The sequence below is a fragment of the Saimiri boliviensis genome, chromosome 5, assembly GCF_048565385.1.
Source record: "Saimiri boliviensis isolate mSaiBol1 chromosome 5, mSaiBol1.pri, whole genome shotgun sequence".
In the NCBI taxonomy this organism is placed as follows: Eukaryota; Metazoa; Chordata; class Mammalia; order Primates; family Cebidae; genus Saimiri; species Saimiri boliviensis.
In genome coordinates this window covers 74524032-74549901 of record NC_133453.1, presented here as the reverse complement: position 1 = coordinate 74549901, position 25870 = coordinate 74524032, and the positions used below count along the sequence as shown (strand labels likewise).

Below are 25870 nucleotides of genomic sequence, written 5' to 3'. Positions count from 1 at the left end.
CTATAGGTTAGGGACCGGATGCTGAAGGGGATAAATGATTTCTTTTGGTGGGGGTGGTGGTTAAAGAAATAGTAAGTAGCTTCTACTTCTTAATGCTATCATCTGAAGGGACTGCAACCTGGAGAATAAATTTTGGCTCATGTGAGAATATTGTCTTAAATTTAAAATATTTGTTTTAAATGTTGCAGTATAGCAAATATTTCAAGATAATTATTTTTAAAAAAAAAAAAACGACTGTTTTTCCATTCTCTTCTTTTGAATTCTGAAAGAGATGTAGTTTACTCTTTCTCTGAAACTGTTTGTCTCTACTCACATGGGAAGAGAAGTCACGAAACTTACCTACAACGTTGTCTTCCAAATTTGCTAACAGTTTCCCAAATGGCAACCAATGATTCACCTTATTTGAGAGACTATACGTCATAGCAAGCACAACAGAGAGGATTCCTAAACTGCTACATAAATTATTCTTCTTGGGTAAAATTTAACACTGGCATATAAAAGCAAGACATATAACATGACTTCACCAGAGGGTGGTGTAAAAAACAGCATATACTTCTGATTTTACTTTAATTATATTAAAAAGAAGGAGACAATTTAAAAACGTTTTTGTTACAGCTATTCCTAAATAAATCAAGCAAACTATTTCCTAGTACCAGAAAATGAGGAATTAGCTTGACGTTCCCTCTTTCAGATTTTGAAAGGATTTTAAACTAGCAACCCCAACTAATTCTGTGTGTATTCTAGTCTTGTGAATAGTTTTCAAAAACATCTCTATTTAGTCTGCAGAATATTTGTTTTCTCCCCTGATGATGAACAATAGCATTCTTCCTTGCTCTCTCTTTTTCTTTCCTACTTCTCTTCACAGCCAGGGTAATATACATACATACATATACATATGCATATGCCAGCAGCAAATATTCCTGGATCTTCTCTTTCTTCTAAGCTTTAGTGTAAATCCAAATAAAATGATTTTAGTGGAAAAAACAGAAAAGGCAGACTCTGTCAAATGTATTTTTGGTTCCTCTGCCTAATTAGGTCATGCTGATTTTCTTAGGTACCATTTTTAGCTTTATTTTTATGGCTTTTCCCAGACTGCAAAGCACCAGAATAATCTTTGTTGTTTTCTGTCCCAGTGATATTCTGGAAGGATATTATTCAGTAAAAAGTGCTCTGTTCCTTTGGATTTGGTTAGATTTTCCACAGTTACTATTGGCTGTCCAGCTTGTCCATCGGAGCCTGTGTCTATGTGACACTCAATTCCTGTAGCAGGTTTGACTACCGAAGGGCAGACAGTAGAGTGATTATAGCAAAGTGGTCAAGAGATTAGATCATGTGAAGATGTCAATTCACCCTCCATTAATAAAGAATGCTAATGCCTTTAATTTTCTCAGACTCCATTTAAATGATCAATATAATAACAGTTATATCCAGAACTAGTGTTTTTGTTGTTGTTATTGTTTTGAGGTGGAGTCTTGCTCTGTCGCCCAGGCTGGAGTACAGTGACACAGTCTCGGCTCACTGCAATCTCCACCTCCTGTTTCAAGTTATTCTCCTGCCTTAGCCTCCTGAGCTGCTGGGACTAGAGGTGCCTGCCACCGCACCTGGGTAATTTTTGCATTTTTAGTAAAGACAGGGTTTTAATACGATGGTCAGGCTGGCCTTGAACTCCTGACCTGAGGTGATCTGCCCACCTTGGCCTCCCAAAGGGCTTGGATTACAGGCGTGAGCCACCATGCCCAGCCCAGAACTAGTGTTTTGAAATGTTTGAGTATACTGGAATCACACTGAGAGTTAAAAAAATACATATATTTTTAGGTCCCAGCTTTTTGGAATAGGAATTCAGCAAGTAGCAGATAGGACTCTGGAACATGAATTTTCCAGATGCATTCCAGGTGACTCTAATAGATGGTGGACCTCATCCTACACTCAGAGACATGCTAACTTGGTCTTACATTAATCCCTAGGATGGCTCAGTGTAATCACCTCAGTATACCTATGTTCTGAAACTGTCTCTTGAAACTGAAAATTGGTCTAAACAAAATTGGTTAGGAGTATGTGGGATGTGTGTACATCCATTATGTATCTGGGACACGTGTTTAATTTGGGTATTTTTATGTCAGGTATTTTCAAAGGCATTCCAGACCTCTGAGTTTATTTGAAACTTCTATTCAGTCTTTGGAATGCATAATAATGGGTGTGAGCACAGCTTTCAAGGCAACAGAGATGGAAAAAGAAGATAACAGAAATAGCATTCAGAGAAAATAAACCAAAAATAACTCACTGGAAGATGCAGCAGAGTGGAGGGAATACCCACAGCCGCGGCAACACTTTCTCTAGGGAAAACCAGCTTTAATGTTTTAAGGAGGGAAAGGCCATCTTTCTTTGCCTTAGGGATGTCAAAAGATATTTCCCAGGTATCTTTTTCATCTTGTTCCCAGAAGACAAATATAGATTGTTTATTAATTTTCATTAACAAAAGGGAAAATAGAAGAAATTAGATCTGTAAGACACAATCGTGCATGTAGGGTTTGGATTCAAAGTGAGTTGGGAAAAGTCAAGATGTAAAAAGATGCGGCGAATTCTAAGATGTTCTAGTGGGAACAAGTAAGTGAGTCTCTGTAGGAAGAAGTACTTAGCATTTTGAGGTTTCATTTTATACTTTTAAATACTTCTTTATTTTGTACTACTAACATGTATTACCTAGTTAAAAATAACATAATGTAATAAACATAAAATAACATTTGAAATTTATGCGAGTGGAAGGCAGAGTACCCACAATTTATGGCCTCTCTGCTTTGACATTTTCAGAAGATGTATTTGATCTGAGCAGTATTTACTGTCTATCTTAGGCTTTTCGTCCCCACCACCTTCACTGATTCTCTTTCTACCAGAGTTCTTTTCTGTTTATAGAATCAGAAATTGTAAACCATTTATGGTATATTTCTGCTTGTTAGTTGTGTTAATGCTCTTAGGCTGTCTTTGCTAGGATATACAAATTTAACACTAATTAAATTCTTTTTTTCACTTTTGAAATTATCTATCCATCTATCTTCTGTCTATTCACAAATATACAATGAACGACAGATAATATATGTATGTACTGATTCTGTTTTTAGTATTAACACACTGGCTGTCAGCTAACCTCTTTTCTCTTGTCTATCTGTGGTTCACCCAGCTCTGGCAAACTAGGTCTACCAGTTGCTCCTTGAGCACTCCAGGCATGTGACCATGTCAGGGTTTTGTACTTTCTCTTTCATCAGCTTAGAGTCCTGTTTCAGAAGGTAGCCTCTTCCTTTGTCTCCTCCAAATCTTTGCCAAACTGTCTTACTAGTGAAGTAATTCTAAATCACCCTATTTAAAATTTTACCTTCAATTATGGCTCCTGTTCCTCTTTTCCTGCTTACTTTTTTTCCCCTTAACATTTTTTTAATCTTCTAGCATAGTCTGTAACTTATTTATTTTGTTTATTGTCTGTCTCCTTTAGAATAAAATTCCATGAGGTCAGTGAATTGAGTCTCTTTTGTTCATTGAGGTATTTTCAGCATCTAGAACTACGCTTGCCACGTAATTGGCGATCAATAAATATTTGTGAATTGGACTGAATGAACTAATCTACAAACTTTTATTTGAGCAAAATGATGAAACAATAAAGGAAATAACGCTGCTGTCAAACTAGGTATATACATTTGTGAATAATTAAAACTACTCAAAAGTTTTGTTTCCCTCATTTGAAATTCATTTACCAATTTTAACTTAATAAGAGACTTATTGTCACACAGACTTTCCATATATTGCTTAGTCTCCTACAACTCTCTAATGTAGGAATTCTTATTGTATTTTACAAAAATTTACAAAGTACAAATGACTTGACCAAGGTCAAGATCTAGTTTGGAGTTGAGCTATGAACCCAAAAGTTTGTTTTCACTATAGGATCATTATGCTATAGTCTCATATACTTCTAATTCTAATAACTCCTAACAGCTTTAATAATTTCCAAATATCAAAAGTGACTGTTAAGAAATAAAAAGTCTGATCTGGGAAACCGAGTTGCCCTCCAGAGCTTCAAGCTAATTCCAAATATGTTATACTAATTTGATAATGTGTTTCATATTGTATTACGTAAGATAGCAATAGTTGAATTTCTTGATATTGACATTCTCTGCAGAAAAATGGTTTTTTATCTTATAACTCTGTGTATTCATGTCCATTTTGTTCTAATATGAGAATACAGTAAGTTATTAATACAGTCTACTTTTTTCTTTAAAAATATTTGTTAACATATTAAAAATAGATAATAAAACATTCACTGAGAATTTATTTATTATCTTTCCTCCCAACCAAAAGTAAATACTGTGTTGAATTTTGTGTTTATTACTTCTGCTTTCTTTTTTTAGAAGTTTCTTTATGAAAAAGATAACATACTTCTTTGTTGATTGTAGTTTTGATTAAGTTAATTTATATATTATCTCTCGAAGCATTATTTTTAGGGTATAGTTCTGACTCAAGATTGTTAAAATTAGAAGCATTTGCAATTCATAGTACATGGAATTCTAATGGTGCCAAATAGTGTTCAAAACCATAATTGTACTTATCACAGATTTTATAACTATTTTTTACATTATACAAATATAAACAATATATTAACTTAATAATCTATAAAACTTACTAACCAACAAATAGTTGAAACTAATTTTTACTCTTTTACTTAAAAATATGCTGAAGAACCAGGTAGTTGGCATTATATCAGAGCAAAAATAGACAACTTTGATTCTGTTCTCTTCGAGAACATTTAGGTCGTAATTTCATTCTAATGTATCATGGCATGACCCTATGCAAGCAAAATGGAGACTCACCATAGTCCAATTCTCATATCAAAGGATAAAGACAAAACCCAAAAAGCATTTCTTTTCACAATTTGTATGTATGTTACAATCACAACTTTGGATAACAAAGGCAGAAACCCATTGTCAAAGAAAATAGGTTTATCAGGGATCTCAAAATGGAAAATGTAAACAAGAGATTCCAAAACTCTCCTTGAGAAGTCTTATGGTATAGGTTGCATATATGTATCAGTCTCAAAATAGTGAACATGTTATTGATGGTTGAAGAAAAATCCCTTGGAAGACAATCTTTGATAAGAACTTAAACAACTATATTAAATATTAGTTCCCTGTCCCTCACTGAAGTCAGATAGTACAAAAATGTACCAAAACAAAATACAACAGTTAAAAAGCAATAGCAATGACAAAGAAACCAAAGCACTTAGTAGAAGATCATACCTGATGAGGGGAGCAGAATTTTTTGTCACTGGTCAGTCTGTTTCCATCCATGGAGAAAAGGAAGCTGCTTCTTTTCACACTGTCTTCAGATTCAGATTTGGGAAAGCTGTCTCCCTCTCCTTTGTTGTTTCCTTCCAGGTGCTCCCTCTGTCTTCTTTTCTTCCTTCGGTTCCTCCATTCTTTAGCACTTTTGGAGCTCAACTTTGATGCTTCTGAAGAACTTTCCAACAACTCTCCTAACCCACCTATTCCACTGAAATCTCTTGAAGCAGCTGATGCTGCTGCAACTGCCTGTTGTGAAACGAAGCCAGGCACTATTTAGAACACAGAGCTTTGAAAACAGTTGAGTCTGGGTAAAACGTTGCCATTTAAGACTCATCAATTATAAGTGAAAATTGTACCTTCTAGTCCTTTTATTTTGCCTCATCAAAACAGTTTACTTAACAATGACCCTTACATTTTAAATCATACGAAGCAATATGCTAGTGTATGGATTAGGGCAAGAAAAGTCTAGTTTTATCTATCTTCTAGATTGCCTTTCTTTCTTTCTTTTCTTTTTTCTTTTTTTCAGGGTGCAATGTTCTCTTCAAAGTATCTTCTATGCTTTAAAAAGCAAATGTTCTCTTAGTGGTGGTTGCTCAACTGACTACTATTCTGATTCCAACTGTAAAATGTTTCCTCCTGTGTGCACTTGTGAGCAACTGAGTGGTAATTTTTTCCCTCTAAATCCAGTACAAAATACTGTTTCTTTTCTTTTTTGTGAGCTCAAAACATTTAAAGTGTCTACTATTTTGCCTCCAGATGGAAGTAAAAGAATGTATTGGCTAGTTTATCCTCTTCCTTCGTTTGATTTACATTTAGGACTGTAGTTCACTCTCTGTGGTTGTGTTACTCACAGAGAATTTATTACATATAACTTTAAAATTTTAAATGTTTATAAATTATGTAATATTCTAAATAATAACAAGTGATAAACATAGCAACACATAAATTCATTTAAGGGATTATGAGAACTTCTTCAGATATTTTCTTTCCATATTTTAGCACTAAATATTCTTAAGCACTTTGAATTTCTGTACCTGCTAATGAAACACAGTCAGCTCTGAGGTGAAATATGACAAATACTATTTTTAGACTAAAAATGATCTAGCAATAACATACAGAGGATATTAAACAATATGGTGCATATCAAAGCTGAGTTCTCATTAAGTATATTACTATTTGTAAATGCAACCACATAAGTGGAAATAATTAAATTATGACAATTTCAGTTAGACTTTCTACATATGTCATCATTAAATACAAACAACTCTAACTAATATACCACATTGTTTATCTTTTCCACCAACTATAAGCTAGATAGAAATTGTACCATTGCATGCTCAGTGACTAGTATGTCACCTGACATAAAAAGGGCTTAGTAAATAATCGGTGAAAAATGATTTAGAAGGGTATTTTGCTAGCAGTTGTCTCAGACACTGGGGTAGAGGTGGAGGAAGAACAAGACATACTTAGCCTTAACTTTTCAAGGCATCATAAAAGACTCTGTCATAACAGTCTATATAACAACATACTTTAGGAAGAAATGAAGATAAAACCCATTTCTAATGTTTTGACAACACTGTGTGCTTTATGTTTCCATCACTCCTGAGAAGAGGCAAACCTTTCTAAGTAGTTTTCATTTTTAAACCTCATGTTAAAATTTTATAAAGATTTTAAATCTAAAATTACTATGCTGCAAATTCTCTAGGATTACAATGGTCTCAGGCAAGGAACCATAGTAATAAATATGTAAATTTAAGTGTTTGACTAAGCAACACATAAAATGTAACAGATATTTATTTATATTAAGCACTGTATTCACAATGGAAGCTCAGATTTAAGACGATGTAAGACAATGTCCAACATTTAAATGAAATACTAATTCAGAATTTGGATATTTATAAAATTGTATGTAGTCATATATCCAGGTTTTTAATTGAATTATTGATCATCAGCATCACTTTTAATATAATCCATGATGTAAAATGAGAAATATTAAGTATGTTTTATAACTCTTATATATGCAAAATAAAGTGAATAAATGAATCATTTGTCTGTAACAAGTTAAATATAGTTACACAGTGCTTGATACATGAGGCACATAACACATACCATTTGTTGAAATAGTGAATATATATATACCCTTTCTTATCCAAATAAAGTTCTTATTTCTCGTTTCCATTTCATATAGACGCAAACACACAACACAGAGTGTTAATCATTTACTGACTTGTTTGTCCCTGGAAACAAAGGAAGTGCTGGTAATGTTGCCTTACCATAATTCTAACACTTACGTTCATTTAAATCACTTCCAAACTTCTTGTTATTATTATTATTATTATTATTATTATTATTATTGAGATGGAGTCTCACTCTGTCACCCAGGCTGGCATGCAATGGTGTGATCATGGCTCGCTGCAACCTCCACCTCCTGAGTTCAAGTGATTCTACTGCCTCAGCCTCCTGAGTATCTGGGATTACAGGTATGAGCTACCACGTCCGGTTAATTTTTATATTTTTAGTAGACACAGGATTTCACCATGTTGGCCAGGCTGGTCTCAAACTCTTGGCCTCAAGTGACCTACCCATCTCAGGTTTCCAAAGTGCTAGGATTATAGGCATGAGCCACTGCACCCGGCCCCAAACTTTGTTTTGTATAAGACATTATTTCCCTACCTATTCTGGGTAACAGTTCAAATAACTCAAAACCAAAACATATTTCTAAGGCAACAAAGGTAACCTCCGACACATTTTCTGTGTCACTCATCAACTCAAATCTGTCACTTATTCCACTTCCAGTGATTTGCCAATTCCCTCAAAGGCAGATGTTTCCTGTCATCTATCATGTCTGTGTACCTGTTTATGCCCAACAACACTATCAATGTCCTGCTTATTAGAATAATAGTGTTATTTTCACAGCCGATTTGCTGAATTCCTCTTGTAACAAATAAAAAATTTCACTTAATATTTACTCAGGAAATAACATTTTCTTATAATATTTCTGTGTGATTCAAAATAGACTCTGTAACTCACTGTATCTGTGTGTCCATAAAAATATAACCACATAACTAATACTTCATTCACTTTACACATATAATCCAGTTAAAATCCCATTCAAAGCTACATGACATCAAATATACCTATTTCTATTCTACCCTGAATTATATTAGATCTCTTAAAAGCTACTATTTTGAATTTTGTTCTAGAGCTTACTCCCAAATTTTTTTCCTATCAGAGCAACATAGATTGCTATGGGATACACTAAGCTGGGCAACATTAGACACTTAAAGATCACAATTCAAATGCCAAACTCAATTAGAATCATCTAGGACAAAACATTCATTTGTTTGCAGGGTTTGTCTTTCTCCACATTATTTTTTCATGCCTACGCAATGACTACCCCGAGGTGGGCCCTCAATCAATAATAAACAAAGATGGAAGTGATGCCAGCCTTTATGAAGTCATTGGCTAGATAGCAACTTCTGTAGAGTCACAGGTGGTTAGCAAGACTAAGCTACACTGAAGCATAAATGATCTCATAAGTGCACTAATTCTCTCTCTTTGCCTCCAACCTCCTCCTGGCTTCAACACTGACAGTTTACTGGTGATCACTGCCTATGCTGTCAATATGGAACTTAAATGGATTTGGCAGTGTGCCACTCTGATCAGTATTAAAACACTTTACCTTAGCTAAATTTAAATTTTGTATGTATGAAGCTAAAGTTGAATCAAATTGTGATGTTTTGGTCACTAAAATTCAGTAACTGAGATAGGACTGATATTTTTTAACCAAACTAATCATAAGTAGATAATTTAGGTTCTTTAAACTTCTGCCAGACATAGTGCATGTTTATTTCTAAGTTCAAAAAGACCATACTCTTAATTGATGCCATATTTTACCCTAAAATGGCTGCATTTAGAATAAACTCATTTCTGTAGTTTGTTATCTGTGTAGAATTTTCAAGTACATTAATTTGTCTGCTTTTATTAATGCTAATAGAAAAACCCAGTGCTTTAAAATATAATTATATGCAATTTATGAATATTATTTTCTATAACATTCATTTAAAACTTTGAAATAAACTATTTGCCCTATAAATAGCTATTTTATTTCATTATCTTATAAATGTGTTTTATGTCTAGTGATATCAAATAAAACTTAAATAATTGAAATGCAGAACTTTCTGGCAAGTATGAGGTATATTTTAGAAGACTTTCAAGTTTCACCAAATTTGTTTATAGTTTTCTGTATAAAATCAATAAGGTATAACCACATTACTACTCTATAACCAATGGTAACAAGAAAGTGGTCAAGCCAGTGTGTTCAGCCAAAGCTAAGTCTATGGTTTAGCTCAATAATCAGCTAAACAACTTATTGCAGTATCTCAATTTCACCAAAAAATTCCTTAAGGAAGGACTTGATATTTGTTTTGCATCTTCAAAGTAAATCAGAATTATTAAAAACTTAAACTGTGAATATACCAATTTCCAGTATATACCATCATCCAAAGAACACTTCAAATATGTGAAGCCATTCATTAAAAAAAAAAAAAAACTCAAAAAAGTCAGTGCATAAAAATATTATTTGGATTTCTGCTTCTGGTCAAAATGGAGTAACAGAGACCAGATATCCTCTCCTGAAACAACCAATGAAACAGACAAAATACATGCTACAGTGGTTTTGAAGACACTGGATATCAGATCAGGATGTTTTGAGATATTGGAAAATAGAAAAACAAGCAAGCTATATGCTGCTCTTAATATATGGACTGGAACTTCCAGACTATGATGTATAGAGGAAGTATCTCTGCAGACTCCTCCGAATGGAGGAGATTAAGCTGACTCCAGGAAAATCAGGGTGGCTCTATAGTTCACAGGGTACCACAGAAGAAGAGTTGAGCAGACAGATAACTCCAGGGACCTTCTCAGGTACCCCTTGAGTATTGAGAAGATTATTCACCAAGCATGTGTCTTAGAAACTACCTGAGGCCAAGGATTAGAGGGAACACCAGCCAGCAATCGCACTGTGCCAGAATAGTGCCTGTTTCTACACTAGTAAACACTTCATTTTAAATGGGCATTGGGTAGAATATTAGGAAGGGTCTTGATTCATTAGTGAGGAATAATTAGTCTTAGAATAAATGCTATTTGGTTCTGCCTAATAAATTTTAAAAGGTTTAAAGATACAAAAGGGTCAAATTGCGTATAAATGACATAACTATGTCCCAAAACAAAGTTAAATAATTTTTATGGAAATACAAAAATATCCAGCACTCACAAGAGTAAAATTGAAAGTGTCTGGAATTCAATTGAAGATTGTCAGGAACATAAAACTGCAGAAATATATGATCCATAATAAAGAGAAAAATTAATCAAAACTGACCAAGAACTGATACAGATGTTCAAATTAGCAGACAGAAAATTTTAACAGTTGTTATGACTCCATTATGTATGTTCACAATGTTAATTAGAGATACAGGAAATATTAAAAAAAGATGCAGATTGAGCTTGTAGAGATGAAAACTATAGTGTTTCCGATGACAAATGCACTGGATGAAACTAGTGGCATATTAAATGAGCAAAAGAAAAGACAGTTGACTTGAAGACAGAAATAGAAATAATTCAAAATGAAATGGACAAATAAAGTTTAAAACTCACATAGAACTAACTACAAAGGACATAAAACAACTTTGGAAAAAAAAAACAAAGAACAAAAAGTTGGGGACCTACACTATCTTATTTCAAGACTTGCCATAAAAGGTAGAGTAAGAGAGGGTGGTATTGATGTTAAAAGGACAAATAAATTAACTGAACAGAATAGAGTCCAGAAATAGAGTCCTGAACAGAATGGAGTCCATTCACCTATGGACAACTAATAATTGACAAACGTTCAAGGCAATGTAGTGGAGGATGGATATTTTGTTTATACACAGTTGGAATAATTAGACAATCTCAATATATCATTCATATGATATATAAAAATTAACTCAAAATGAGTTATTGACTTAAATTTAAAGCATACAACTAACTTTAGAAGAAAATTTATTAAGAAAATACTTGTGGTGTTGACTTGGCAAAAATTTTTAGACCCAAAAGAATGATTTAAACAAAAAAGCTAAGAAATAATACAATGGTTAAACTTCACTTCAAATATTTGAGAAGCATATAGGTGATAAAGGACTTATATCCCAAAGAATCAAAATACCAGATATAGGTGATGGGGTGATGAAGGCAGCAAACCACCTTGCTATGTGTGTACCTATGCAACAATCCTGCATGATCTGCACATGTACCCCAGAACCTAAAATACAATTAAAGAAAAAAAAGAAAGAAAGAAACTGGGGTGGGGGGGAGGCGGGGAGGGAGGGAAGAAAGAAATTGAACATCCTAACTAAAAAATGAGGGGTTAAAGATTTGAACAACCACTTCATAAAAGAAGCCATACAGATGGAAAATAAGAACAGAAAAAGATGCTCATCGTTAGTAATTAGGAAAACAAAAATAAAAACAGCAATGAGATACTTATTAGAATGGCTAAAATTAGAAAGACTGGCCATACCAAATGTTGGCAAAGATACTGAGAAATTATAATCCTAACTGTCATGAATCAGACTTTTACTGTGTCTTTGCAAGAGTCTTCACCTTTCAGTATATGGATTTTTCTCCTGTGTTTTCATACAGTACTCTGTTTCTGTCTCTTCTCCTCAACACATTAATGCCCCATTCACTATACTCCTAGCCCAAATATCCTTTAATGTTAATAAAAATCTTACCTTGACGTCTAACTTTAGATACCTTTCTGATATCCTGATATAGGCTATAGCAAACATTTTTTTTTTTTCCTACAGAAATCCTTAAGAATTGCTAAGCATAGGTACATATAAAGTCTTCTGGTCGACCTTTAAAATCAACTAACTTCAGAACAAAATCTCAAATGTCATAATTAGGATGAATCACTAATAATTGGAAATATCAGTTTTCTTTCTTTACCAAATAAAATAAAAAAATAAATTCCCCTCTTAGGTTCCGTAAGACAATTCCATGGAATTGTAAACCTTATCCCTAATGTATTTTCTATCCACTAGCTGATTTCTTTATATACAGTGTCTAAAAAGTTTATTTGGCTCCAACTTCAGAAACTAGTTCAGATTTGAATATTTTTCTTTTTCTAATGACAATGCCTATATAAAATGAAAAGCCAGTTCTAATCTACCCTGTATAGTACAACACTATTTCTACTTAGAAACTACTACTACTACTACTAATAAATGTTTGCTTTCATCACTCAGTACCTGAGCTTCTTCCTGTTGCTTCTTAAGCTGTTCGAGCATCTGCTGAAATTCAGCCTCTTTTTGTTCTGCTTCTTCCAGAGTGGCCTGATTCTGTTCCTCATAGGCCATGGCCACCACAGCCAGGATTAAATTCACCAAATAAAACGAGCCCAAGAAAATGACCAGCACAAAAAATATCATGTACGTTTTTCCAGCAGCACGTAACGTCTAGGGGAAATGGGGGATAATTCCATCGGTGTTTTAGTATAATGTCTCCAAATAAGTATCTGATTACCACAGTTAGATAGTCAGTAGACTGATTAGCTATTTAGCATCCAGTTCATTTTAATCAATAATTTGTTGGTATTAATATGCTCAACACACACAAATAATAATCAGATTCTTTGAGGCTTGACTGCAATCTCGTTTGATATAAATACATTTTAAATTCACATGTGAGGCCCACCATAATGCTTTTATTAGAGTTCGTATGCAGAGCAACAATATGACAAGTGAGAGAGCACTGAAACTTTAAATCCTTTCAGTTGGATTCCACTTGCATTGCAGTCTACCATCTCTAGATCTAGAGATGGCAGACTATATATCAACTAGAGATGACATTTTCTATACTATTTAGAGATGACTTTTGCTTCCCTCCTCTTCCAGCCTCCGTTAATAGCTAGAGCTTTAATTTGAAATTTTCACATCTAGATCATTGATTTTTAAAATGTTTTAATGTGTTGTTTGTATACCCACAACTGGATTATCAACTCCTCAGAGTCATGAACGTTCTTAGCATCCCCATAGTTCTAGAAGAATGCCTTTCACATAAAAACTTCTCAGTGTACATATATAGGTACTGACGCAATGATAAATTAGGATTCCTGCACACTTGCTTTATAGTGGACCCCTCTCTGTATTCCAGAGTGTTATAAGAAGGTTCCTTTCCCCTCCTCTCCCTTCTCTTCCCCTCCCTTCCTTCCAACCTCTCCCCTTCCTCTCCCTTCCCCTCCCCTCCCCTCCCTCCCTTCCCTTCTTCCCTCCCTTCTCTTCCTTTGCCTTTCCCTTCCTTCCCTTTCTCTCCCTTCCTTTCCTTTCTCTCCCTTTCCTTTTCTCTCCTCTCCTCTCCTTTTTTCTCCTCTCCTCTCCTTTTTCCTCTCCTTTTCTTTGCCTTTCTTTGTTTCTTCTTCTTATCTTTTTGAGATGGGGTCTTACTCCGTCATCCAGACTGGAGTGCAGTGGTATGATCTCAACTCACTGCAACCTCTGGCTTCCGGGCTTGGGTGATCCTCCCACCTCAGCCCACCATGTAGCTGGGACTACAGGTGCATACCACCACACTCAGCAAATATTTGTATTTTGGTAGAGATGGGGTTTCGCAATGTTGCTCGGGCTGGTCTTGGACTCCTGGACTCAAGGGATCCACCCACCTTTGCCTCCCAAAGTGCTGGGATCACAGGCATGAGCCACCACATCTGGCCTATGCTTTTCATTTCATATATGTTTATAAAAATAAATGTTATGCATGCTCATTTGGACCTTACCAACTGGTAAAGATTCTCCCAGTAGTCTTGAGTCATGAGTCGAAATAGAGACAGGAAAGCCCAGCTAAAGGTGTCAAAGCTTGTGTAGCCATAGTTGGGGTTTCGACCAGCCTTCACACAGATGTATCCTTCTGGGCACTGGCTATAAGAGAGAGAAATGGAGGTAGGGCCAGTATAGAAATTACAGCAATTTCAATTGATTTGACTTATAGAAATTTTCAAAACCCAAAGTTGCTATCTGTGATGAATTGTCTTGCTTTCATTTCCAGATCATTTTAGGTCATTGCTCACCGTGAAACTTACCACATGAAATTCACTAGGAAAACCAATAGAAAATTTAGATACAAAGAAAGATTTACAGACATTTAGAAAGTCAGAGAGCAACCAAATACGTTTGGCTCTGACAACCATTTTTCTATTCTTCACAAAGTGGCAAGAATAAATAATTAAAAATTAAAAGCCAGAAAACAGCTGGAGAGCGGGGAATCAATTATTTCATTAGCCGGTTTAGTAGAATTGTCTCAAGTAAAGTTGATATTTTAGAACAAATTTTGATTTACAGAGAAAGTATAAAGATAGTACAGAGCTTGTACATTCCGTGCCATTTAGTATTGATACATTGTTATTATTTAATTGAGGTGGATCTTGCTATGCTGCCCAGGCTGGTCTCAAACTTCTGTGCTCAAGCAATCTCCCGCCTCAGCCTTCTAATGTACTGAGATTATAGGTGTGAGCCACCGCACCCAGCCTTAATACACTATTATTACCTAAAGTTACTATTTTATTCAGATACCCTGTTTTTTTCTTAATGTCCTATTTTTCTGTTCCAGGATCTCATTCAGGATACATATTACATTTAGTGTTGATGTCTTTTTAGGTTCCTTTTGGCTGTGATAGCCTCTCAGAATTTCCTTGTTTTTGATGCCCACAACAATTTTGAGGATTATTAGTCAGATATTTGGTAGAATGCCTTTCAATTGGGATTTGTCTAATGTTTGCCTCATGATTATATTGAGGTTATGGATTTTTGGGTGGAAGACTACAAAGGTCATTGTCATCACATCATGTCATGCCAAGTGTGCATACTTATTACTGTTAACGTTAACTTTCATCATCTATCTTGAGCTAGTGTTTGTTAGTGTTTGTATTCATTTTTCTTCCTTTTCCATATGTGCTCTTTGGAATAAAGTCATTGTGTACAGACCACATTTAAAGAACCTGCAGTTATGATCTTAAGGGCAAAGTATGCACAAAAATTACTTGAAATTTTTCTGCACAGGATACTTGTCCATTATTCATGATTTACTTATGTATTCAATCATTTCGATTAACATGTAGTCATGGATATTCATTTTATATTTTGGGTTATAATTCAATGATATTTCATTTATTTTCTTGCTCAAATTGCTTCATCTTTGGCCATTGGAAACTCAATTGACACCTTTAACAGTTTGACATACCCCATAGTTGTGGGTTGTGTTTTTTGTTTATTTGTTTATTTTTAACACTTCCTTACTTTTAGGCATTATCAGCTGCTCCAGACTCATCTCGTATATTTTTTTGCCCCAGTCCTAGAAAAGAGCCCTAGTTCTTTTTATTGGAAAATGATATTAGAAACCAAGGTCTGGGTGAGAGCTATGTTTATTGCTACTGGGATGTCTAGGCCCTCTCAGCTGACAGAACAAATATATATATATATATATATATATATATATATATATATATGCATATAATTGCTCAATACTGGTACACATGCACGGTGGTTTCAGGATTGTTAATCTATACTATCATTGGAAACAACTTTTCAACTAGAGTATTGTTCCTTTTACATTTAGTCTTACAGACTCCACTCATTCCCAAAGTTACTTAGGTTTGCATGTTATTACTCCACCTCCTTCAGTGAGGTTGTTTCATATACTGCAACACATTTTTATATTTTTGTCAGATTCTCTATTTCTTCCTGGGATCCCCAAACCTGACACACACACAAAATTTTAAATTTATATCATTAAGATTCACTCTTTGTGCTATAAAGGTCTATGGGTTTTAACAGATGCATTATGTTTCATATTCACCATTATAGAACCTTAGAGAATAGGTTCTCACCCTAGAAAAAAAAAATCCCCTTTGCTTCGCCTAGGTAATCCCTCACCATGAACCCCTGGCAAACACTGATTTTCTTATCATCTCTGTTGTTTTGTCTTTTCTAGAATGGTAAGTAATTGGTATCATACAGTATGTAGCTTTTTGAGGTTGGCTTTTTATCACTTAGAAATATGCATTTAACATTCATCAATATCTATTTATATGGTCCTAGCTCATTTATTTTTAATCACTAAGTAATATTTTAGTATATGGGCATAACTATTTATTTATCTATGTAACTACCGAAGTACATCCTGGTTGCTTCCAGTTTTGGATCATTATGAATACAGCTGCTATAAATATTCACATGCAGGTTTTTTAGCGTAGACATAAGTTTTCAAACTGGTCAGTGAACTACCTAGTAGTGCAGTTGTTGGATCATATGGTAAGACTATGTTTATTTTGTAAGAAACTGCCAAACTGTCTTCCACAGCCGTTGTCTAGTTTTGCATTCCTACCGGCAACGAGCGACTGTTCCTGTTGTTCTGCATCCTCATCGGAAGTCGGTATTGCCGGATACATTTTTCAGTCATTCTAATAGACGTACAGTGGTAACTCATTGTTGTTTAGTTTGCAATTCCCTAACGACAAATAATGTTGAGCAACTTTTTACCTCCTAAATAGCCAACTGTAGTATATAGCTATGTGGGGTATCTGTTCAGATCTTTTGCCAGTTTTAAATTGGGCCATTTGTCTTCCTGTTTTTGAGTGTTTAGAGTTCTTTAGATAATCTGGACACTGGTTTGTTGTTTTGTTTTGTTTTATTTTGTTTTGAGACGGAGTATGACTCTGTTGCCCAGCCTATAGTGCAGTGGCCTGATCCTGGCTCACTGCAGCCTCAACCTCCCAGGCTCACTTAATCCTCCTGCCTCAGCCTGCTGACTAGCTGGTACCACAGGAACACTACACCACATCTGGCTAACTTCTTTATTTTTGCTTTTTGTAGAAACAGTGTCTCCTTATGCTGCCCAGGCCAGTCTCAAACTCTTGGATCCAATTGATCTTTCCCACTCAGCTTCCCAAGGTGCTGGATTACAGGCATGAGCTACTGCTCCTAGTCCATTTTTTATTTATTTATTTATTTTTTTTGCTTTGTTTTTTTTTTAATCAGATATATGTTTTGCAAATATTGCTTCCCAGTTGGTGGCTTGTCTTTTCATTATCTTAAGAATGTCTTTGTAGAGAAGAGCTTTTTAATTTTAGTAAAATATAAATCATTTATTTCTTTAATGGAATGTGCCACTTAAAAACAAAATGGTTTTTTATTTAAAACTCATCACCAACGGCTGGGCGCAGTGGCTCACGCCTGTAATCCCAGCACATTCAGAGACTGAGGTAGATGAATCATTTGCGATTAGGGTCCCACTGATTCTACATTATGTTGTACAATTATTTCATTATATATTAAAATATAATAATAATAATAGAAATAAAGTACACAATAAATATAACGTGCTTGAATCATCCTGAAATCATTACCCACCACCACCCTTGTCCCATAGAAAAATTGTCTTCAACAAAACAGTCTAGTGCCACAAAGGCTGGGGACTCCTGATGTAAGTTACTTAAGCCATAATAAGTATTCATTAAAGGGAACAGATAATTATGGTTTAGCCAGAATAAAGTATGCAGTAATCAACTTTATCCCAAATTTTATCTGGGCTTTTATGTTAATCATCATCATAATAAATAATAGTTAACATGCAATGCAATAAATTCTTTTCTTTTCTTTTTTTTTAGAGAGTGTGTTTGTTATTCTTATTTATAAAAAATTTGGGGGGATAGGGTTTTGCTTTGTCATCCAGGCTGGAGAGCAGTGGTGCAATCTCAGCTCACTACAACCTACACCTTTCAGGTTTAAGAGATTATTGTGCCTCAGGCTCCAGAGTAGCTGAGATTATAGGTATGCATCACCAGACCCCAGCTAATTTTTGTATTTTGTAGTTGAGACAGGGTTTCACCATGTTGGCCTGGCTGGTCTAGAACTCCTGACCTCAAATGATCTGCCTGCCTCAGCCGTCCAAAGTGCTGAGATTACGGGAGTGAGCCACTGCACTGGGCCATTTTTCAGAGACAGCCTGTTGCCTAGACTGGAGTACAGTGGAGCAATTATAGCTCATTGCAGTTTGGAATTCCTGGGCTCGAGCAATCCTCCTACTTCAGCCCCCTGAGTAGTTAGGACTACATGTGTGCATCACAATGCCTGGCTAGGTTCTTCTTTTCTTCTTCTTTCTCTTCTTCTTCTTATTTATTTTTTTTCTTTTGTAGAGACAGGGTCTAGCTTTATTGCCCAGGCTGGTACATATAATAAATTCTTACAATTGTCCATGTGTTAGTTCAAATGTTTTATGTGTATTAAATAATTAGTCATCACAACTGTTAAAGGGACAGAGTGTTACTCTCTCCATTTTAAAGATGAGTAAACTAAGGTACAGAGAGAGCTTAGGACACTTTTCCAAGGTCAAAGAGCTCACAAATGGTGGAGTTAGGATTTGAACCCAGGTGTACATGAACTCTGGAACCTGTGCTCTTCCCCACTACAGTCACATAATAAAGGGTAGGAGACCTGTCAGAAAAAAAAAAAAATCCTCAAAGTTCTATTTATATGATTAGCATACATTTTCATTAACACTCTTAGATTTTTATGGCTATCCCAGTTTCCCTTTTTAAAGTATGAATCAAAATATATTTAAGTTCCATGTCCTAAGAGTCACTTACTATTGCTATCTCTTGGCTTTTTAAAAATTCTCTATTTTGAGTTAAAATTAACTTACAATACTCCTGGGAAATATTTAAGGGTTAGAGACTAATACCATGACTAAGATATCACAGCATCTGTTATTGTAAAATGTGACCGAAAAGAACTATTCGGTATGTCAACTCAAACTTGGACATGCCTTTGGCATACATGGACCCTTGGTTTCTTTGTATACAGAGATTCAGGCTCTTTCAAAAACACTTAAGTATTTCAAAGCACTTCCCCAAGTGTGCTTGCAACCTGAAGACCATATTGTATTCTGGACCTTTTCCAGTCACAACAAAACTCATCTCATTGATATATATATACACCAACATAAAGGTGCCCGTCTCATGGTCCTTCCTGTGTTTCCTAAACAGCTCTGACGGGTTTACAGCAAAGACAGACTCTGGGCCTTCACACATTGGAGCATTAATTTAAGAACATCTTAACTGTGAAATTCTGGAGAAAGGTCTTCACAAAGGGATGCTTTTTATCGCTGTGAGTTAAGGACCAGTGGCAATCCAGTAAGGCAGACAAGGCACTTCCTAGGTAGACAGCGTCACTCTTGCATACACGTAAAGCTACATGTATAACCATGTAGATGTTTTCCTATCTACTTTTTTCCTCACAAAGAGTTCTATATTATATATATATTTCTTACCCTGCGTCTGAGCCATTTCCACAGAGTAAGGGGTCCTTTTGCCCATCCAAAACATAAAAGTGACCTGTTGATACAAAAGAAAACCATTTTATTTCATATTAATGCGATTCATATTAGGAATAAATCAGAGTTTGACTATCTCAGTTATTTATAAAGGTCGCTGTACACCCACAGTCTCAACTCTTTATAGTTGAAAACTCATTCAGCAATGCTAAGGTTAACATAATGTGGCAATACTTCTTACTGTCATCTCCAATGTAATCCTTCCAGTTAAATGTGCTCATTGTTACATTAACAAATGTCCCATTTGAATCCATTGTGCCATTAAAGTAGGAAGTGGTGTTGATTTCAAAAGCAGAATCGCTTGGGGGCCACTGCAAACATTTATTCCTCAGGTTGCCCATGAACAGCTGCAGCCCAATGAGAGCAAACACGCTCAGACAGAACACAGTCAGGATCATGACGTCAGAAAGCTTCTTCACTGACTGGATCAGGGCCCCCACAATGGTCTTTAAACCTGAAGAGAGAGAACTATAGGTCACCTGAGGGAAAATGCTAGAAATCATGATTTCTTAATAGTCACACACATTCTCTTTCCCTCATAAATGATTGCTTGGCTATTTAGACTCCAAAACTGTATGGATAGCTTGATGATTTGGGAAATAGAAGAAGAGCAGATTTTACACATGAACAGTGTGCTTTCTGGAAATTCAATATGTAGGTTTAACTATTCAATCAGGAAGTTTTGTTTGTGTGGTTTTACATGATGAACAAACGTACGGAAAATCTTGGAGTTATTTTTTTATTTCAGATGTTGTATTTCATGAAGCTATTTTCCACCAATACATTCTTTAACCTCCAAGCAGTGGTAATTCAAAGGAAAAAAAACATTTTAAGATAAGTCTTATGCCATATGCATGCTCTTCAATAATAATTTTTTCTCCTTTGTCAAAGGAGATCCATTTTTGAACTAGATCTGCAGTGAATGGTAAAATCCAATCAGTTAGTAAAGCCATGGTAGTGAAAAAAGGAAAAAAAAAAAAAAAGAGGGAAAGAAAGCGAGAGGCCAAAATTAGCATGTTTTGTAGATGTCTCATGCAATTTTCTGTTAAACTCAAAGGCTGATTTTATAAATAAGCACGTGGTTTCTAAAATTTTAGAAACTAAATAGACATTGAAACATCATTTGGCATTATTGAAGGGGATGAACTGTAATAATAAGCAACAAGGCTAATGATATAAATCATTATGAATTGATTTCAAACTTAAAAGTCAGCCTCGGTGTTTAACCTCGCTCTCACCTGGAATGACTGAAATTGTTTTCAGTGCTCGGAGAACTCTGAATGTTCTCAACGCTGAGACATTGCCCAGGTCCACAAACTCTGTCACATATCTGTAATAGGGGAGTTCACACACAAACACAATAACACACAAGAAAAGTTGGAGATATAAGGGGCCTACTACCTTACACCAGTTTCTTCTTACCTGGAATTACAGAAATAGTTTTCAGAGCTCTCAAGACTCTGAAAGTTCGAAGGGCTGAAACATTGCCTAGGCTTACAAATTCTGTTACATACCTGCAGAATTAAATCAGAGTTACTGATAGTTTTGGCAAAATTTATACTAAATAAGGAGTTAATGCTGGGTTTGGCACATAGAGCCCCATGAGTTTAACAAATAGAGTTTTTATAGACCTCAGGGTGCCATATGCTGAAAGTTGCTTTTAAGAAACAAAATTGTGTTACTTATTTCAATGTAATTTTTATGAATATGAGCACATTTGTTTGCAAACCCAAATCAAAGTACAATAGTTGCTATTAAATTGTAGTCAATGAATAACTTCATTTTGATGAAGAGAAAGACTACATGACATAAAGATAATCCCATTTATTGATTATTTACCAGATATATTTACATTGCAATATGTATTTTAATATGTATTCTCAAAATACACAATGCATATAGTTAATCTGGCTAACAAGAAATGTCTACATTTAACATATGTCACAACAACCTGGTTTGTGCTATGACTATTTTCATTCCTTTGAGTTTATCAAATTTTCAAAATTACTCACGCCATCACAATGACACTGAAATCCAGCCAGTTCCATGGATCACGAAGAAACGTAAAATCTTCTAAACAAAATCCTCTGGCCAAGATTTTTATAAGTGACTCAAAGGTATAGATTCCAGTGAATGTGTACCTAGGAAAAACATTCAAGCCAAAATTAACAATTTTGTTTGAACTGTTAAAATAGATGTTTTCAATCACAGCAAATCCCATCCTTTTGTGGTTTTACAATTCATTAAAATATTGTTCTTTATTTCTATTTACCAAAGAATCTGTTAGTTTAATTAGTCTTACAAGCCTGAGTAAAGAGTTAAACTGAGGAGAAAATATATTCTCTAGGAATCTAATCTTGTTTAATCATTTGGGTTTTAGAACGATAGTTTCATGTATCTTATGGATAATCGTGAAGTTTGACCTTCTAGTGCAGCAGTGTCTGACAAAAACGTAGTGCAAGCCACAAATGTAATATTAAAATTCCTAGTAGTAAGTGAAAAGATGAGAAGAAGCAAGTAAACTTAACTTTTATACTGCATTTTATTTAAAGCAATGTATCTAAAATATGAAAATTTAACAATTAAGATTAGCCAGATTTCAAGGTTCTATAGCCACACACGGCTAGTGGCTTCTGCATTGGACAGTACAACTTTAGAGGCAACATAGCTTGGATTCATTTACTTAAATAATAAAATATTTTATTCAAGTTTCTTAATGAGTAGATTCATTTTGGAGGCTACTTTATATGTCTACCATAGAAAACATACTTCTTTTTTTAAAAAAATTTTAAGAATCATGCAGAGTTATAAGCTGCCCCTCCCTTCTGTCTCTTCTCTCTTCCTCCTTTCTTCCCTCCCCACCGTGTGTGTGTGTGTGTGTGTGTGTGTGTGTGTGTGTGCACGTGCGCGCATACATCAGTGTGCTGTATAGGTATGTGTTCATCTGTATGTGTATATATTCTCACAAGAAATGTTTTAATTCAGTAGAAATTTATATGTGTGTGTTTGCACAATTAACAAAACTCAGGGATCAACAAGTTCTTAAATCCAACCTTGCATCAGCTTCTGTCTTTACGCAATTGGGCTAAATCATTTGAACCTGCTTAAATTCCATTGCCAGCCTCCAAAATGGTGGAAGACTTTTCTATCTGCTGTTTAATGTCATGTATTTCTAGTCCTCTTCTCTTTGAGTCTTGACAATATAACTTATTGCTGTTTTCGTTTTTTTCTCCCAAAAATAGTTGAGTACTTGTTTTTCAACATTATGTTCTTTGAAGGTACAATTTAAATTTATTTTTCAGAGTACTTTACCCAAGCCATAAAGATTTGATTTACTCACATTAAATTCATTAGCTTTTCCAGCCTACCAGCATCTTATATACGAAAAATGTTAGGATCATTATTTTTGAAATGTTTTCTGCACAAATTTCTTTCATATGAGGGAACAAAGACATCAAGGATAATTTATGCAGATATCTTCAAATCTAGTTTTCTTAAGTACATTCCCTTCCTTTTCTCTCCCTAACAATTCAATTGATCTCATAAGTAATGTTTGCTATCTTGGCTAGATGATTGGTTTAGTTTACCAGAAAGTGTATATTAATTTATAATCTCTCTTAAACAGATACTAACATGAGTTTGTTGGAAAAATTCTTACCTCAGAGAAGAAAAACTCCCCCAAAGAACTTCCCTTATCTTCTTTCATATTATGGAAATAAATTTTTCTTAGACAGAAGTGGAAACCATAAGTCAAACTATAGCCATAAGGAGATTGCTAGAGAATTTGAGTGTGCATGTCTCATTCCAAGAAGTTATTCCTACTTACTCTACATTCTTTGTCCAGTCAGGAGGGTTACTCAAGGTCATAAATACACAGTTGGTCAAAATAGTGCACATGATAAGCATGCTGAATAAAGTAGATTATAGTTAAGGAATAAATGTTAGTACATTACAATGGCCATTTATAACTGATCCAAACACAAAAAAACTTCATCGATGAATGCTAACTGTGAAATTCATATTAGTCATTTCTTTTAAACCAATGATAATAAGAAAATTCAAAACCTGTGATATGGCTTTGGTGCAATCTTTTTTCATTTTATATTATACACTCACAAAACTGAATTTAATAGAAAAATGATCTCTATTTGAAGCAAATGTAAATTATTTTGCATTCCAATCGGTTGTGTGAAATTATCCTGGAAGCGGAACTCACCATGCCTTAGCAATTTTATAGTATGCCATAAGCGTAAAAGGTGTACTTCAGATAGATCCTTCTCCACTGACTTATAAAACATTAACAAATGAAATATAAAATATGTGAGAATGTATAACCCAATATATTCAAAGATTACATTGAGAATTCTACCATAAGTAGTAGGTTTTTAGTGAAGTAAAATTCTTTTACAGTTTATAGCATAAAAGAGGGAGATCCAATTTTGTGCTGATAAGGTAATGTTATTTTCTAGCTTTTTATTTACACTTTAGATTGTGGGGAACCCCAAAAGGCCATCTGGCTATATACCTGTATCTAGTCCACATTATACCTAAGCAGGTGGCACTATTCTGACGCTCTTCTGAGAATTCGCTGTAGCAAGTTCTCTTGGGATCTCAACCCAGACTTCCCTGTAAGAAAGTTTGTGATTATTTTGAGATAAATCTTTTATTTTCAAATATACTTTCCAACATCAAGCCACAGAACGAGAGAATTCATACCTCAAAAGGTTATCAGTCTCATTTGCCCTGTCTCTAGGTGAATCAGTCTTTAAATTTACATAGAAGCCTGTTTCCAATCTGCCTATACAAAATGCCCAAGCTTGAACACTGCCTCAGAAAATCACCATTCTGTTTTATCATTACTTGAGAATTTTCTTGAAATCCACGCCTATTCTGCACTTTTACATATACTTTTCGACTAACATTGTAAATAGTTTTAAGTTCGACTTTTTGATATATATTCTCAACCAGGTACATGAGCACATAGTTTGAGTTTAATAAATATTTACTGAGAAAAAAAAAAAAAGACAAGGAAATAAGAAGGAAGGGGAAAAGGAAGAATGAAGGAAGGGAAGAAGGAGGGAAGGACACAAAGAAGGATAGATCCAGGTGCTGAAGATAAAAAATCAATTAAGGCATAAAAGTTTGAACACTTGGTAATACAAATAGTAATATTAACCATAATCTAATCTTTAGCAATGGTTATACACGATTTCATTGAGGTTGATAAACGTGTAAGGAGACTTGCTCTTTTTCCTACTATCCAATATGTTTCATTTACACATTCATTATCATAGTTGGCTGCAAATTTTCTTCTGTAATACTATAGCCATTCTATAATATTCTTGTTATAAACAGTAGAAAACTAATGCAAACAAATGAATTAAACTAACAATGTTACCATTAATCTCAAAGAAAGTTTATGAATACTTGAAAATATAATGACATTTTCTTTAAAATTAAATGTTAGAAATAGCATTTAGGCAATTCACATGAAAAGGATATGAATGTACCAAAATCTTGATAGCAATTTTCCTAACAGGGTTTAGTGGAGTTAAAATATACAAGGCAGAGGTGGCACTGAATCGGAAAATTGCCTTCCCTTTATTCATTACTATAAAAGTCTGAAAAAGAAAATATGAGAAAGAAATTATTAAATTAGACATGTGGATTATTTAAAGAGCTTACATACATAAAAAAACTTTTTTAAAAAACAGAATTTGTTTCTTCAAACTTGTTTGTTTAAACCAGTGAATATATCATAACTACAAACATTAGATGTTTTAATTAACATATAGTTACAAATAAAGATACTATTTACTATTACCTAATCTGTCTCTACGGTTCCAACTTGCTGATACAAACTGACAATTTTACACAAACTTTTTTATCGAATTGTAATGTAGCTTTACAGATTCCAATTCTATTTAAGGCTTACCATCTGTTTTCAGCTTTGGTAACTTTTCAGATTACTCTGTACACATTGCTACTAAAATAATCTTTTATAAATATTTTAATTACATAAAATCTTTTAACTTCAAAGTTTATGATGGCTCCTGATTGTCCCTGTAGATTCAAAATGTTCAAACAGGTTGAATAACCTGGTTTTGCTTATTCTATAGATGTGT

General features: G+C 34.5%; 1 protein-coding gene across 6 annotated transcripts in view; it reads right to left on the bottom strand.

Annotated features, from left to right (window-relative positions):
* SCN3A (sodium voltage-gated channel alpha subunit 3) overlaps nt 1-25870 on the bottom strand; it is a 108961-nt gene that overhangs the window by 50796 nt on the left and 32295 nt on the right. For 3 of the 6 annotated variants that reach the window (XM_074399571.1, XM_074399573.1, XM_074399574.1), the window contains exons 1-8: nt 23572-25151; nt 21758-21886; nt 20984-21075; nt 19927-20199; nt 19683-19746; nt 14137-14278; nt 12614-12820; nt 5280-5570 (exon numbers count right to left, since the gene is read on the bottom strand). In XM_074399571.1, the coding sequence (XP_074255672.1) occupies nt 5280-5570; nt 12614-12820; nt 14137-14278; nt 19683-19746; nt 19927-20199; nt 20984-21075; nt 21758-21886; nt 23572-23651 (1278 nt within the window). In that variant the 5' untranslated portion in view covers nt 23652-25151. Of the gene's footprint in view, nt 1-5279; nt 5571-12613; nt 12821-14136; nt 14279-19682; nt 19747-19926; nt 20200-20983; nt 21076-21167; nt 21260-21757; nt 21887-23571; nt 25152-25247; nt 25367-25870 lie in introns of those variants that run through there. The other 3 variants (XM_074399572.1, XM_074399575.1, XM_074399577.1) reach the window with 2 other exon arrangements.